The following is a 17,946-nucleotide window of genomic DNA, read 5'->3' on the forward strand; positions in this document are numbered from 1 at the left end:
CAAGTTTCTTATTCACAGGGGACTGTTCCCTACAGGAGTGTGTAATCAAAGGGCATAAGAATACAGAATAGAAAGCCTTTAAGAAAAATAGAAATAAATATGCAAATCTATTTTAGCATATATAAATTGGATTTTTTAAAATTGTGTAGCTGTGGTGGACTTTTTTAAAATGCCTCTGGTTTGGTCCTAAGTCTGTATCTCTCTCCATCTACATGTGGAATCTGTTTTTCCACTCTTGCATCTGGGCAATGATGTACATCCACCCATAAAGCAAGAGCCTGAGTGAGACCTTCAGTTCTCACAGTTGCAGAACTGCACTGACACTATCGATGGTGAACCTGGCTCTAGCTTACTACAGGATGAGGCTAGAGATGAGACAATCGGGCTGAAGCCCCAGCATACTAAACAGCCTACAGCCAGATGCATGCAAAATACTGCATCTTAGACCAATGCAAGATGGATGGATGAAGCTACTGAGTGAACCACAGAATTTTGAGTCACTGTGCCTACTATATTAATTTTAGAATAGGTTAGAACAATAATATACACCTGAGACAGAAGGCCTATGAAGTACAAGGAGCAAATTGGTCACTCTGCTGAAGATTCTTTCTGATTGGAGCATCAGGCAAGGTACGTCCCAGGAGACTTAACAATGATTAACTGTATCAGGGCCTGGGGCGTAGCTCAGTAGAACAACAAATAATTGGTACCATCCTTAGCAACTCCCCCACCCCAATATACACATTTTAAGATAAAATGAAAAGTACAAATGACCTTGTCCTTCATGTGCAAATGTAAGCCAGGGAACAGTATTTACTTCCTTTGACTATATCTAATCTATGCAATAACTTTCCATTGTTTTTATAGTGCAGAGCAAGGACATCCTTGAGGTGTTCATGAAAACACAATGCCTGGAGAAAAATAATTAGAAATGCAATTTATGTTTCTTTTCCCTTTTTATTTTTAAATACATTTTCATAAAGGCACATAATATATTACATGAACACTATTTACCATTAAATTAGTATATCTGTAGTAGTTTCCATAGTCATATCTCCCACTCATCATAATTTTTACTTGGTATAGTTTAGTTCCACCAGTAACTTCAGAGACTGAGAAATAGAAATGCAGTCCAGAAATAGAGCCAGCCCAAATAACAAAGTAACAAAAATTATATTAGTTATATGTAAGTTATTACACACACACACACACACACTTCTACTGTACTTTTGTGGTTCTCAAATAAGTGAACCCATCTCGTGAGAACTACTGCCACAGATCACTGTTCATTGATACTGCATTTATGTTAGGCATTCCTTATAGCTGGGCAACAAAAACAAAATTTTTTTTTGAACAAATTGTCTTAAGCAGTATAGTATATTGGCATTTTGACATCATTTTTAAGAATGTGGGCTCACTGACTACATGTGTTTTTATTTTTTCTACTTAGAAAGTTTTCTTCAGTTTCATGTCTTCACTACACTATGAAGATGCTATTCTGTGCTTCACAGTGTTCTGGTGGGTTTTGAGGTAGCAAACAAAAGGAGCTTCACAATGGTCTATTTAGAAGAGCAAGCATCTCTCACACATATTTTACAGCTCAAAATTCCATTCTTGTGTCTTAAAAAACAGTTCTAAGGAAAATGTCCAAACATTAGAAAAAACGTTAGTTAAGAATGTTCAGAGTGGCAGGTTTCTAATAGTGTATGCTGGCTGGGGGAGGGTAAATTACTTTAAAAATCTGTCAGGAGAAAATGGTGAGTAAACGGCATACTATCCACACAATGAAACACCACATATCAAGCAAAATATATAAACTACAGAAAAAGAGACTAAGGTGAATTTTTAAAATATAAGATAAAAAACAAGTTTCAGAAACATATCAACAGATTTTTAAAGGCTTTTATTGTGTACTGAAAGTATGCACCAGCGGTTTAATGTAGCAAGGGGGTTGGGATTTAGCTAGATATGATAAATGCCTGCAATCTTATTCATTATTCAGGTAGCAGGGGCAGGAGGATTGCCACAAGTTTGAGGACAGCCTGGTCTACATATTGAGTTCTACATAGAGTGAAGATATTGCCTCAAAAAAAAAAAAAAAACAAAAAAAAAACCAAAAAAAAAACAAAAAACAATCAAACAAACAAAAAAAAACAAAAACAAACAAACAAAAAAACCAACACCAAAAATTTATCTGACTGTACTGTAGCCCAGGATAAGCTTAAGACTAGTCAGAAATCTCCACGGTGAAAGAGCTTTTCTTGCTGACAATAATTTTGCTGGCTATGTCCTCAGCTATGGAGTTCATGTGGTCCTTCCCCTGGCAGCTACTCTGCACTGCTGCCTCTGCTTTACGGATGAGAGCGTCAGATACAAGCTGTGACATATCTATCTCAGTGATGCATCTGCAGTTTTGGTAGGCTGTCACGGATGGAGTCAGGGAGTGAGCCTGGATGTTTTTAGTGCTAAAATTTGCCTTGATAACAAAGTAACCTAAAGCATTCTCTAGCAGATATTCTGGCCTTCCTGTCTTCATGTGCCAAGAGCTAAAAAGTTAACAAGACAAAAACATACATATAAAAAGTAGCAACAACTTCAAAAGGAAGTAATTTGAAGCTGAAGAAAAACCATTAGCAAGTTCATCCTTTCACAATTATGTTAAGTATGCCTAGTTGTAAGTAAGCACTCCACCACAGTAGGAGGTATGACCTGGGTTCCTGTAGTGGAATGTGTAGTGGATGAAGTTCAAACACGATCTGTTTACCCATGGACATAAGTGGCTTTAATCAAAGCAGAACAAGCTTTTAAAATGTTGACTTTTAAAGAAGTGTAAATAAGACTGTGATTTATGAATCTGGCAATACCCTTTTCTGTTGTACATATTAAAAAAGATCAAGTTTGGGGCTGTGGCAGATACTACAAGAACGTTAAGGCAGTAATAGGTACTTACAAAATTACTTTTAGTAAGAGTTACAAATGGTCTTCTCTTCTTCCAGTCCTTGAAGAATGCGGTCCAGAAGAGGCAACACTGAGGGCTCAGTCCCAAAGCAATTCCCAAGACACAGCAAATTCCACAGTTTCCAGGACACAAAGCATGGAGTGCAAGAAAAAGACCCCTCTAGTGAGTCAGACGGGGTCCTTCTAAGTCCCACACCAGAGAAGCCACACAATGGCAAAGGCCACCAAGCAGAAGACCTCTCAAGAGATGACTTACTATTTCTCCTCAGCATTCTGGAGGGAGAGCTGCAGGTCAGCTGGGCTTGGGCCATTCCTGCTACGGTCTAAGGGGAAGCCTGGTTATGAATTTGGTGTGCTTGCTGCTAGAGAAATGAGAGCTGTGGTTCATACTTGTGTATATCCAAATGCATAACTATACAAACAAAATTCTCTTCTACCAACTCAAAAAAACAATCACAATTAGTCACATCCAAAGGGGGTTGTCATTATGACATAAAATTGGCATGCATGCTGTGAAAGGACACATCTTTTGCTCAAGCGGCTCGGAAGCCCTCGCTCACAGGCATATCTTAATAATCGTGCCAGATCACTTCTGCAATGGTTTAAATAACAATAAGCATTTTGTATCCCATGTAAACTGGCTCCGCAGTATCATTAATCATTTCATTTATTTAAAAACAGCTGCTACACATTAGAAGACTCTTACTTCCTAACCTTTGAAAGCCCAAATGACAGTCCACTGAGGGGTATCTGGTCTCCTGTTGGAAACCAATGAAACAGCACCCCAGTGTACTACAGTGATCATTTTGTAAAATGCTATTAGCATGAAAGTGGCGTATAAGGATGAAGGGACATGGCTCGGTTACCTTCTTCCAAAAGGTACTATAACCAAATATGGCTCACTTTTATTGGAAAGAGAATAAGAAATACCACCACCTCTCACAACAGCATGTGTGCCGAGTCTGGGGGTAGATAAGCAATCTTTGTGAAATACTGTTTGTTCTTCCAGGCTCGAGATGAAGTCATAGGCATTTTAAGGGCTGAAAAAATAGACTTGGCTTTGCTGGAAGCTCAGTATGGGTTTGTCACTCCAAAAAAGGTGTTGGAGGCTCTCCAGAGAGATGCTTTTCAAGCAAAATCTGTCCCATGGCAGGAAGACATCTACGAGAAACCAATGAATGAGGTAGGTAACCACATCAGGCGTGTAAACTTAAGAAGGTAGAAGCACACCAGCCAGCCAAAAGACCAGGCCTAGGAAGTGATCATGATTTGAACCTTCTTTTCGTTTTTTACAATCTCACTTCCTAATGTTCTTCAAACCCACCCAAACTGATAAAAACTGCAAACTGTCTGGGGGAGAAAAACGAATGACAGCCAAGACGCTTCCACTTTGGTTTGTTTCTTGTTCCTTACTATGAGAGTGAAACATAAACGGAAGAGCTCACATATGCACAAATCCTGCAAGCATCTGTATGTCTTTGGGGGCTTGAAGGCTATCCAGACTATAATAAAAAGCAGATCGAGTTCAGTTATCAAGGTTAAAACACTAAGGCATCATATCATAGAAAGTTTGGTCAAAAAGAAATGGTCTAAACTGTCCAAGAAACAGGGATTTAGATGATGGCATACTGTCTGTTCTTCAAACACAGAGAAGAACTTTCTGCCACCCACTGGCATTCGGTAGTGGCAAAGGTGAGCAACCCAAACATGACCACCCCTACCCAGAGATGAAGGGATTCTTGCTCCTCCTTCTGTGCAGAAATTTCTAAAATTCTGGCATCCTTTCTTATTCTTCAATTTTCCTCAGAGACCTAAATGGAAACTTTCATAATTTTCATTTTTATAAAAAGAAACAACCAAGAATATGAGTTAAGGCTCAGAGAATGAAAGCAAGTTTTGGACAAATCAACCCAGCCCCACTCCCCACCCTTGCTCTGGCAATCTAGCTCAGGCTTGACCTCTAATGTTCTTGCTATTCTTGTCTTGGGAATCTCATGAGAGAAGACTACTTTCTTGCCAAATTCTGAAGTAGTTTGGTCATGTGAATGTACTTCCCTAAGTGGTGAGGATGAGACCACCCAAAGTCTGTTGATTTATGTCTTAATCCAGATTTTAAACAAAAGGAATGGGGCTGCATGCAAGGCAACAGCCTCACAACTATCGTGACTCCCAACATGCTTCCACTAGATCTGTCAGATCTGCCAGCTACATGAGGTGCAGTGCAGACTGGTTGGTGAAAATGCCCTGAATAAAAGCCATCAAATGGCAATCCTGTCTCTGTAAAGAATCCTTGACTCTTACTCCTAACCTCTCCTTCCTTTATAAATCCAACATTCTTTGGTTGCCACTTCTAAAATATCCTTCTACTTGTACAATCTCTCACACATTGCCACCTCCAAGTTTTGCCAAATTTTTTCTCTCTCTCTCTTCTTTCTTACTTTACCCTTCTAGATGTCTTTGTCATTGGCTATCAGTTTCCCAAAGTTCACATAACTACTTAGATGGCTCTACTGTCTAGTCTCCTCCACCTAACAGCTAAGAGGCGAAAAGCGAAATCCGGAAAATAAAGGGGAGTTCTGACAAGAATTCCTAAGATGAGGCTGAAGAACAGAAACGGAAGGAGAGTGGGCTTATTAAGACTATATATGTCTATAACTTACTTACGTAGCAATAAACCTGTATGAAAAAATCTACTTCTTTATTTTGGCTGACTCCCCAAGTTTTAACTGTTAATAATAATCACCCTTTGCTTTTATTTTCTTCAATGTTCTGCCTGGAAAATCTTAAAATTCAACCATAATAATGGTCAGATAATCTATATGGGGCTTATTTATCTAACTCTTAAAGAAAAATAACTTAGAAGAGCAACTACTCTTTCCTGAGGAAATGGGATGAATACTGATGAAGAATGAAGAACGGTAGGGCATGTGAACTAGAAAAAAAAAAAGAGTAGGTTTGGGGGCAGAGAGTGAATAAGAGGACCAGAATCCACTCCAGAGACTTTGAAATTTCATGTTTCTTTTGAATTTGGAATCTTTCATTAAAAGTCAATGAAGTTAATGCCTGATGTATTCTTAGTTTTTCTTAAAGTCATCACAGAAAATTTAACATTTAGATCATCCAAGCCAGATACTTCAATAAAGGTACCAAGCCTTAAGACAATTCTTAAAGTATCTTACAGAATTTAACATCTACATTTCACTTTACTCATTTGCTTAATTACTATTTACTGAAAAGCTAATTTATAGAAGTAGTCATGGCTTCTGCCTCCAGGATGCTCAATTTGTAAAAGAGGCCAGATGACATACAATCTCACAGACAAGCACAGCACAGAGCACTGGGAGGGGACATAACAGGGGGAAGAATGTAAAAAGAACCAAGAAAGCCAAGATCCAAAGGATGAGTAGGGATCTGTCATCTTCAGTAATAATGAAGACTATATTATGAAACTACATTATCAAGGAATATAATAAAATGCTCAATGAAATATAAAACCATTCTTAAATCCATGGATGAGCTATCCAAAAGAAAGATAAACAATAAACTATACACTAGCTTTTCGCTTTATACATTTTGAAGTTGTTTTTCCCAATAAGCCAGAAACTTCCAGTATCAGGCACTAAAGGAAAAATGAGCTTTAAATACAACCTGTGACCTTTTGACTTTATATGACAATGGCTGGAGGAGGAAAATGAGTATTAACTTGTTACAATGAAAACATTTTAATTTTGAAATTTTTACAAAATTATTGAGTAGATGAACACACTGCCCAGGTTCTTACAGGTCTTACAAGATGCTGAGGCAAGAGAGGAACCTAACACTAGATTTATTCGCTTTATAAAAGCAAACCTTCCACTTCCTCTTCCCGTATCTGGGTATGTGTGTGCATATGACTATGTTCAGTGCAGTGTGAAGGGACAGAGGTGTCATGAATAGTAGGAGAAAATCAAAGGTAGAACAAGAGCATGGTGAAAAGAAAGAGGAATCTTTTTTTTTTTTTCAAAGTAAGGGGTGAAAAAGTTACAAATGTAAAAACTAGGAAAGTAGAAGCAACAGCATAAGAAAACTGTATCCACGCTTAATGGACTCATCTTCATCAACTAGCAGTCAAAAAGAAGGGACAGATTTGTCTAGGATCAGTACTTACACAGAAACAGACAGGTAGCAAACAGGTACTTTACAGAGTTTTGTTGTGCCTGCATAAGAAAATGAGCCAGGTAAAGTAACATCACCCAGGATGCTACTAAAACTAAGTGTAAGAAAGCAGACCATTGGAGGATTGGCTTGAAGTTGAAAAGATGAGAGACACCACCATTCAGGGTGAAGATGAAGCAGGCGAGGGTAGATCTTATTTAAAGTCTTCATACTCAGGAAATGCAGCAGGATGATTTTGAGAATTTAAGATCAATATGGGCTACACAGGGAGACCTTGTCTCAAACAAGGCAAAGACAGAGCGATGGTCAAACAAAGAAGAGCTTTCAGAGGAGTCATGAAATGACAGCAGAGAGCCATGAGAGTTGTGTCCAGTGGCAGAGTCTGTGGTGGAGAGACAATGAGAAAATGGTCTTTTATAGAATCCCAATGTTATCAAGAAAAACCAGGTATCAATCCAGACAAGGAAGAAGTATACATTTTTATGATTAGCATATTTGGTTACCTTCAATTTATTAAATTAGCCAAACATTTTTCCTGTATCTGAATTAGTTTTTTCCATAACTAGTATATTTAGAGTAAACAAAAGAAAAGACAATCAAAGAAAAGACAACATGCCAAGAGCCAAATGAAAACAAGCAGAACCAAATATCCATTGATTAGAAAGAAGACCAAATCCAAATTATGGTTGCCTGTTACTTGTTATATATTAAAACAAAGATCATTATTATTTTGTTTTAAAAAGTCAGAATCTAAAAACAAATATACATTATATATAATAAACTATTATAAATGATATAATAACAATATATTATGCTATAAATATATAATAATATAAATAACATATTATTCCTATATATATTATTTGTTTTGGTGACAAAGCTACAACCTGACCAGATGGCCTTTGGTTGTATAGGGGCAGAAGTCAGGCTGACTAACTAAAGTTATGAATGCACAGTAAACACTAGGAAGCCATTTCTTAAATTTTCTACCCTGGTTCCCCCTGAAACTGCCAACAAGTACTGCTGCTTTCTTTCCTATCCTCAGTCTACAAAGTACAGAACAAAGAAAAGGGCAGTCTCTGGTAATCCTGCAGCACTTAATGATACAGTGGCCCAGGTGACTTGTGAGTTTATTCCTTCTTCCTAGTGAAAGCATAAGGGCCTGGCATTCTCATGACAGAAGAGTCACTTGAATACTTGTTGCCTTTTAAAACTTAAGGCACCATATTTGATCTTTAAAATCATTGAGTCCATTAATTTACTTTATAAATGAAGAATCTCAAATATAAAACAGAAAAGTGACTTTGCCAAATTCTATGTATTCAGGAAGAGTTGGGACCATTGTGTGATCTGTCAGGAGTTAGAAGAGACTGAAGCAAAACCACTGGCATATTTTCTAAAGAGACATACCAATCCATTAAGTCATGGAATAAAACTTCAAACACAAGCTAAAGCAAATCCAGAATCAACAAGCCTCTTCAGGGAGCATCTTCTCTACAAGGTCATTTTGCAACAGCTTTCCGATTATTGCTATTACAAACACAGGCTGTCCGGTGATTGTACTGAATAACATATAGGAAATTCAAACCATTCCTCTAGAGTCATGGAATTTGAAAGAAGGAAGTCTCAGGGGATTAGCTTTCATATGAAGAGGTAAATGACTGTTGAGGAGTGAGTGGAGAACAGGAAAGTGTGGGTCGGGGGAGGAAAAGAAGACTTCTCAGTCTCAACATTAAAATAAGGCAATCTTGTACCACTGTGTGTTCTAACTGCCCAAACTCAATGTGGCTCATGGAGAATGAAAATGGGGTTGATGTGACAGAAGGTTCAGATGACTCTGAATAAAGAAGTGGTTCTTAACCTTCCTAAAGCTCTGATCCTATAATACAGCTCCTCATACTGTGACCCCCAAGCATAAAATTATTTTTGTTGCTACTTCAAAACTGTAATTTTGCTATGGTTATGAAGTGTAATGTAGATTATCTGATATGCAGGATATATGCAACCCCTATGAAAGGGTCATTTAACCCCCAAAGGGGTCAAGACACACAGGCTAAAAACTGCTAGAATAGCAGATGACTATTTCTACTGGTGAAAGATAACACTATCAGTCATAACTCCAGAATGGGAGGAACTGGCGTGTAACAAATGCATGGCACTGACTCTGCCCAGCCTTCCTCCCAAATCTGCGATGCAGAGACCAGTAGTCACTACACGAGAAGCAACAAAACCAGAAAGCAAGAATTTTATGCATCTATACTCTCTTTGTAATGAACACAGTTTTTCTAAATTCACTGCAAACTAGATCATGATTTATTATATGACAACCTACCCTTTAGGACAAAACGTTCATCGTATATGTTCATTGTACTGTGCAACCTAAGGACATGCTTTTTAAGCTGTGCATTAAATATTATAAAATGGTACTTGGCATACATTAAATTCACAATGAGTCATAATTTTTTCAACCTTATATGATAAAACAAAGCAAAAATGAGTACAGTATTTTATCAGTGACAATACCTTGCATTTAATCCATAAAATCATGTTTTTAAAACTATCCAAGGAGTAAAGAAAATCTATCAAGTTAATTAGTAAAAACACAGAAATCTATGAAAGGCTTAAAAAATGAAAGTTTTGTGAGTAATTTGTAATTAACAGGCAATAAATACATTTTTTTTTCTTGTAGTTGGATAAAGTCATAGAAAAGCATAAAGAATCCCACAGGCGAATCTTGGAACAACTCTTGATGGTAGAAAAATCCCACAGGCAAACCATAATGGAGATGGAGGACGAAAAGAGAAAACACAAAGAATATATGGTGAAGAGTGATGAATTCATAAATTTATTGGAACAGGAATGTGAAAGGTAAGGCCTGCACTGGATGAAACAATGCCCTCTTCTGCAGTATACTTGTAAGTGTTGCTGTGGTCTGGAAGTACTGCAAGGGTTAATATGAAACATATTCTGTTCTCAAAGATCTGATGGTTCACGGTGAGGGAAACATATATTAAAAGGCATTATAATTATGCAATAATTATGGGAATATAGAGTTCCCGATTCTCTAAGGGACTGCCACTAAGAAAACTATACAGGGACTATGAGAAATTGTCCATAAGCAAATACTCAAAATGATTTTCAATGTACAAGGAGAAATAAATGTAAGAGCAAGCGGTGTGGCAAGAAATGGCATGAGTAGTGAGGGAAGTCAAACATTCTTCATAGCTACAGAGAGGGTGTAAGTTCAGGATGAGAAAAGGAAAGAGAGGCACCCAGTCATAAACACTCAAAAAACAATACACTGTTTGCAAGATGGAGCCAATAAAAAAAAAAAAAAAAGAAAAAAAGAAAACCAACTGTGAGAAGGAAAGTGAGGTCATCAGGTATACTTTCTTAAAGAACAATAAAGGCAACATGAAGAAAAGACTGGAAGAGCTGAAGATTGGAGGCAGGAAGCCTGCTTTAGAGGCAACTGCCCAGATAAGGGAGATGAGGGGTGTAAACAGGAAATAGTTATGATGGAGAGTCCACATAGTGACTGCTGAGACTGGAGAGATGTGAATTGGCCATGGGGAGTTCTTTAGCCAGCATTTTGTTTATGCACAAAGATGTGAAACATAGAAATGGGGTACACTTTTGGTTGTGGAATTTAGGTTGAAGAGAAATGCATGGAGGTGAATCCTGACTTAGACATATTGAGTATGAAGTATCTTGTTATCTTCCAAAATCTAGTAGAAAGTATTTGCATAAATACCTATGGTCAGAAATATAGTTCTACAAATGTATGGGCTCATGTGTGAATTTGCAATGGGTACCAGTTGAGTTTGTGTGAGTAGGTGCCATCGGGATATGAAATGTTGACAGTAGAACCCTAGAATCAATGCTTCGATGTTTTCTAGGAAGGGAGTAAAGAAAGATGAGGGGAAAAAATAGCAGAAGGATGGAAGAACCACATGAAAATAGCCAAGGAAAAACTTAGATAAAACAAACAAAAAAAGAGTGGACAGTCAAGCAGCAAAAAATTATGCAGGAAAGAACAGGAAATGCCCTAGGTTTGGGTGACGTGGAAGACACTACAGGAATTTAAATGGCCATTTCAGAAGACAGGAGCAGAAACCAGTACACTGCTTTGAAGAATAGATTAGAATACGGTTGTGTTTGGTTGGCAAATCTTTTATTACTGTACCCAGCACAGTTTGTTCTCCTCTGACCGATTCTGAATCAGCGTCAACAGTATGGGCATCCACATAACATAAGAGGCCAAGCAACCACTGCACTGATACTGCAAGGGAAGAAAACAAGCAATGTCTGCAATGTCAATTTCTACAAGCACTTTGCTTTACCTCTTTCTATGTGTGCTTGCAAGAGTCACACTGCTGACACCAAATAATGCAGGAAAATGGTCAAAACACTAGCCATATCAATTGCTTTATTCAAACATTTCTCTCTCATTTTGTAGTGTTTTGAGAAATGGTCTTGTTGTGTCCCTCTGGCTAGCCTCGAGCTTGAGACAACCCTCCTTGCCTCAGCCTTATGAGTACTGGGATTAAAGACTTATACTACTGGGATTAAAGGCTTACACTACCATACGGGGCCAATAAATTTCAAATTAGTATTTAATCTAGGAAACTGAAATTCCACCAATGTCCCATTTGAGTTCTTTTCAGAGAATTTCCTGTTAAACACTCACTTAAGAATCTCTGTCCACTATACCCATTCTTTTTTTTTTTCCAGGTTGTTTGTTTTACACATGGGAGGTGGGAACAAAGGTGAGAGACATCCTAGCAAATTTGAACTTTATGAACTCTTGAGGTATCTGCAAGAACAGATTTTAAAAGCTCAAGAAATCTGGCACAAGGAGAAGATTCAACTCAGACATTACACATATACGATTTATTATTCAACGAGACAATGTTATATTAAATATTATTCTGAAGCCCTGTGGTTTGGCACTAGTGGCCTCGTTTGGCCCCCATACTGTCTTGGCAATAACTTGCTAACAGACACTTTCTTTCATCTCTCCTCATTGTGAATATTCACTGACCATGGTCAGGGTGTTGCCTGGCAGAGAACAAAGAGGTGCAGGCTGTCCCTATCCAGGGACTGACCACATGAGAGGCAAGATGACAGATTTAGGCTGAGACTGTGAGGGGCTGACAGGGTACAGTTCTCATGTTCACAGTTGTTCTCATCTTCTGGAGTAAGGCTGGGGCGGCCATCCAGAGTAACACTAACACTGGGAGACAGATGTATATGCTTGTTTTATTCCAGAGAGCAAAGAGGAATGACACCAGAAATGGGAATAAAAGATCAGTGGAAATAAGATACAGGCTAAAGGGAAAGAAAAGGAGGCAAGCGCACACCTTGGAATCCATCCCCTAAGATGGCATTTCTCCCGGGAACAAATGAGCTCAAGAGGAAGAATTTAATGGATTAGTTTTTATCTTACAGGACACAAAATCTTAAATGATAAACTGAAAAGGGCATTGCAAAGAAATAGGAAAAATGACTAAACTGGATTGCTTGCTGCTCATTCCCTGCTCAGCCAGTGTAATAGATAAGTGAGCAGTCACCCGCTTCCAGTGGCAAGAAACTTGGAGATGGAACTATCTGGGTGTAAGAATGTCAAACGTACGCTCAACTCACACCATACACAGAAACTCTGCCTTTTGCTTTGCCTATACATACAATTCCTGGTTGTTGACACTGCTGGTACATGCCCCTCAACACTTGCTCTAGCCTGCTGCAAGATAGGCTGCAAGCCTGGCTGACATCCACCTATGTTAAGGCCATTAACATGAAATTACTGAGTGGACAGCACCTGACAAAATAGACAACAGGGGGAACTCCAGTGGGAGAAACCCCAGTGATTTTAGGTAAGCACACACAGAGAGGTACTGTTTACATAGAAGAAAATGAAACATCAGCATCTCACTTTCACATAGAGTAGAAAGGCACACACCAGCACTGAACCCTTTAAACTGTGGTGACAAAGCCATCCATTCAGAAAAACAGCAAGACGACCTTTAGAGGAATAAAGAATAGTGTTTACTTCCTCAAAGTGGCGGAAGTCACACCAGAATTTGTGAGCTCATACTACAGTAAAACAAGATACACACTCTACTTAAAAGCGGGTTCGGTGAGTACAACTACACAGGACTATCTGACTAAAAGGTCTGAAAAAACCCTATGAGGGTTTAGCATTCATTTTTAAGTATTAGTTAATATCTACACAGAATAAATTAAGTAAGATTTTACTGAGGTAATTAATGAGACCTTAGAGGATACAATAATGGATTTCAAATGAAGGTTCAATTTTTGTGTTTTCTTTGGAGAATTCATTTTATGTGAAAAAGCCTAAAGGAGCCTGATGTCACACACTGAGTTCAGGCCAAAAATGTTTGCCAAGTGATGTCGCTGTCGTAATCAGTAAGCAATTGGCTTTCCCACTGAGGATGGGTGGGGGCAGGGATCAGTTCTGAAAAGCATGTTCCCAAGCTTGTTAGTGTAAAGTTTCCCTAGCTGTAATCTGTGTGGCTTGGTGGGTCCATACTACCTTATCACACCATGTTTTACGACAGCTTTTGCGCAGTGACCAGTTCTGCTGAGTGAGCATGTGTGTCACTGATGACCTGCCTTCTATACACTTGGCTGAATTACAAGTGGAGTCTACGTGAAGGTTTTACACTAAAGCAACGCCAGAATTGTTGGTTTTTTTGGACGGTTTTACAGGAAAGCCAAGCAAAAATCATTTTCTGTCAGGGTAAATTTGCAAAAATTTCCCATCAGTGAAATGCCAATTTTGTATGTGTTTTCAAAAAACCCGGCGGAATTTTTCTTTAGTGTACAGGAGGGGGTAGGGGAATGTAAAGGAGAGAAAAAAAAATTCTTCTTTAAAAAACATTCATTCTATGACTAAAACAAACCACATCTATTACTGTATTTATGCTCCTGACAGGACTACTAAGGCAGGAAGCAGATATTGTTATGGCAACTGCATAAAAATGTGGTTTCAACTCTAGATGTTTCTAAAGCCCTAAATTACTTTTCAAAGTATCTTGGCCAAGTCGCTTAGCACTGATAATCCAACCTCACAGAGCACAGGCTCACGCTTGCTTCTGAGGAGCCACTCCGAGGGAGCCATCACAGGAAGAATACACTCCTTCCTCCTCTTCTACTAAATTCTGACTAGCTACTACTGGAGGAGGTCAACAGGGGTCTACAGTGAAAGGCTGGTGCTTTGATCACACTCCAGACAAGTCCTTCGCTGTTACGTTTCAGTGAAGAGCAAACCACTTCCACCCCTTCCTTTGACAAGAAGCAACTTTATAAAGATTTCCGATAGGGCCCTTCTCTAATATGACTTTGTAGACTTGTTTTAGGCAAGATGACTGAAATATTGAGTCCTACTTGATCCTATTGTTAAGTCACTCATTAGACAACTAAAACTACTTTCAGCTCCTCTCCAAAAACATCAAACCTCTCTGGAAGCTTAAAGGCCCCTGAAATATATCAATGAACGAATATATCAAGTATCTGAATTTTTAGTTAAATGAGTTAAGTACCTAGGTACTTAGCTTAATAGCATGGCTTACCAGTCATTAGCTGGTTCATTAAAAATGTATAACTCTATACTGGCTACAGGACAGTCCTGTACTAGATACTGATGGGGTTGAGGGAGAGCTTCATCTACATAAAACCAGATATGTTTCCTGTAAAAAGTAGACACAATGTAGCCTGAAATCGTATTCCTTATAAAGCATATTAACATATAGAGAAAACATCACCATAAAGTAAAATAACATGTGATGCTCACAAGAACCAACTATTTAGGAGAAGCCAATCAGCTCACGAAAACAGAGAACTTTACTAGAAAATTTTATGTCTAGCAACTATGACCATAAAGATTTCTAGCATCTTTGGCCTTAAATATCGCTTTTCCAATATCCCGCAAAGCAAAACACCCTGGATACAATACTTTAAAATTCAACTTTTAAAAAGAAATATTGAGAAAGCCAGCAGTTTTAAATTTCATGCACACTAAACTATTGTTGTAGACTACATTGCACACAAATGCAATCATTTCCTCTCAGTTTTCTGGCAAGGAGTTATTTGTATTACATATTCTCTAGACTACATCCAGTGAGTAGTAAAACGGATGACAGATCTCCACTTGACTTTTATCACAGGTATCCAGTTCTTTGTCAGAACAAAATGGAGACCCACCACAAATACATATTTTGATATTGTTTTCTATAGAGAATTATAATGTGATCAGTCTTCTGTTCACACGCCACTCTTGATACCTAACATAGGAGCTAGGCAGGGATGCAGAGAGATTAATTAATGCATGAATGCCAAAAGCCCATTTAAGACTGTACATCATAACTTAACTTTTAACAGATGCCACAAAACCATATCCATGTACATGCCACATAAGTAAAAAGGTCAGAATTTGGATACAATGCTCCTGCTTTTTGACCATTTTCCTCCCCAGATAGCTCAGCTGAACTTCACAAATAATTTTGAATGTAAAACTGGATATATAATAATTAGAAAACTTATTCCATTCAAAAGACTTGGAATGCTAAAAGACAGTCTAAAAGAAAATAAAACCAACGCAGTGTGGTTCAGTGATGAATTATGGGCTTGAAGATGCGGGACCTCAGGTCTGCAGATCAGACCAGTCGCTGATGTTATCGGGAGGTTGGTGAGAGTGTCAGTGCCACCAATGTTAACTTCCAATCGCAAATCTGTATTTCCATCCTTAAAGGCCGTCTAGACGCCAGGGTACTCCACTGTTCCTCAAATGTCATGTGTTCAGCTGGAGAGATGGCTTGGTGGTTAAGAACACTTGCTGTTCTTTCAGAGAATCTGAGTTCTGTTCCCAACACCCACATGGTGGCCCACAACCATCTGTAACTCCAGTTCCAGTAGACCCAATGCCCTCTTCTGGTTCCATGGACACCAGGGCATTTAGTACACATATATGCATGCACAGAAAATGTACATATACATTTTTTTAAAAAGAAAAACTAAAAAAAAAAAAAATATGTATTCAAACTAAACCTAACATAATCTGCAAAGCCAGGCCATTCAGAACCTTTCTACTCTTGACAGTGCCACTACAATTAAAGCATTGGTATTCAGGTAACTATCAGAAGTTACAAAAATCTCAGAATCTTAAAATTTGAGCTACAATAGACCTATGGTATAGATGGATCAAACTTCTGGTTTTTTTAACTGAAAATGGGGAGAGCTGGTAAGTTCCAACTAAGTTAAAAAAAATCTTGTTGCTGAATAAATACATAGCCAGAGGTGGATCCAGATCTCCTAACAGTACACTCAATGCCATTCTCCTAAAATCATCATCACTATGCACCCTAACTTTGGGCTTGGTGTTACAGGAAGGAGCTCCAGAAGAAATTTATGACCTAACCACAATACAGTTGAAAAGGCAAGTTAGTCATTAAGTAACTTGTGGATAATTCAGGAAGTCAGGCAAAGGGGAATTTAAGAACTGTGACTACTCAACAGCCAGCAGAACCCTACAGAGAATGCAGGACATACAGCAAGTACTGGTAAATACATCTACAAACTGGCTCATAGTTACTAGCTTAACAGCCCTATAAAACAGGAAGCCAAAGACTGAATGTAGAAAGTCCACCTCAAACTTCCCTTTCCATCCAGACTATAAAATATAAAGAGGAAGAAGAATATTAAAGCATACCACAATGAAAAGTATGGCCTCATACATAGAAATCAATGTTGAAACTGAACTGTGTCCTAAAACTGTAACTTGCAAGTAAACTTTGCTGGGAGGAATACTAATCTGAGATGTGAATATGAACATATCAAACCATCAGGGTGGGGAAACTGGCAGTAATGAGTGAGTATCCATGCACAGACAGGCCTTCCTGAAGACCAAGGTAGCTGAGCTGACAGCATAAAAAGCTATAGCTTGGGGCTGGTGTCATCCTTTTCCTCACTAGCTACCTGACCTTGATCAAGGCATCGATCTCTTTAAGTCCATTTCCCCATCTAAAACAAACAAAACAAACAAACAAACAATCGATAAGGCTCCCCAGCTGCTGCTTATGGAGCCTCGATTAGACAGCTGGTTTCTGATAAAGGTATAAAAAAGTATCTGATAAAAGCCTTTTACTCATACCCGGATAACTTTACTTTTTCCTTCTTTCTATCTTTTTCTCTCTCGTGTACTAGCTAAAGCATGCTTTCTGTGACAATCTGGGTTATCTCATGTGCTCTTTGAGGTTCTCTGACCTCCTTCTGCTATACAGTTGCTCCTTAATCTCCATTGCTAACTCTGCCCACTTTCTAGGATCCTAGCCTAACAGGATGACTAACTCTTTTTTTTTTCTTCATCTCCATCATTCTGACAGATGCTAAATTTTTCAGTTTACTTTCTTTGTTTTTCTCTAAAACTCCAACAAAATTGTCCTTGAAATTCATTTTGGGGGAGAATACATGGATTTTATAGGTAAAAGCAAGTTATATCCTACACAGGAGTGTAATAAACAGTGACGGCAACATGGAAATCACTAAGGAAATGTTGCCATTGAGTTGGCTAGCTTTTTTTCAGACAAACGTTACATATTATGCATCCATAAAGACATTTATTGCAATATGTTGACTTACATAATTATAAACACCATATAATCCTATGGTATTCCATTTCCAAACTGTTGGAGCATGAAAAGAAGCAATATAATTTGAAAACCTGAGAGCAAATCATCCAAATTCTAGTCCAGGTCTGAAGAACTATAAACCAAAAAGTGACATGGGTCAGAGAAGGCTGATGAATCACTATCA

The 17,946-nt window shown here is 38.3% G+C and overlaps 2 protein-coding genes across 3 annotated transcripts in view; one reads left to right on the top strand and one right to left on the bottom strand.

Annotated features, from left to right (window-relative positions):
• Positions 1-17,946, bottom strand: part of Cmss1 (cms1 ribosomal small subunit homolog) — a 305,385-nt gene that overhangs the window by 206,251 nt on the left and 81,188 nt on the right. The gene's annotated exons all lie outside the window — the stretch shown is intronic.
• LOC129666913 (filamin A-interacting protein 1-like) overlaps positions 3,007-17,946 on the top strand; it is an 88,254-nt gene continuing 73,314 nt past the window's right edge. The window contains exons 1-3 of the mRNA XM_055594286.1: positions 3,007-3,249; positions 3,968-4,141; positions 9,803-9,981. Coding sequence (XP_055450261.1) covers positions 3,007-3,249; positions 3,968-4,141; positions 9,803-9,981 — 596 coding nt within the window. The remainder of the gene's footprint in view (positions 3,250-3,967; positions 4,142-9,802; positions 9,982-17,946) is intronic.

This window comes from Psammomys obesus, unplaced genomic scaffold (assembly GCF_907164565.1).
Source record: "Psammomys obesus unplaced genomic scaffold, mPsaObe1.curated_primary_1811, whole genome shotgun sequence".
Taxonomy (NCBI): domain Eukaryota; kingdom Metazoa; phylum Chordata; class Mammalia; order Rodentia; family Muridae; genus Psammomys; species Psammomys obesus.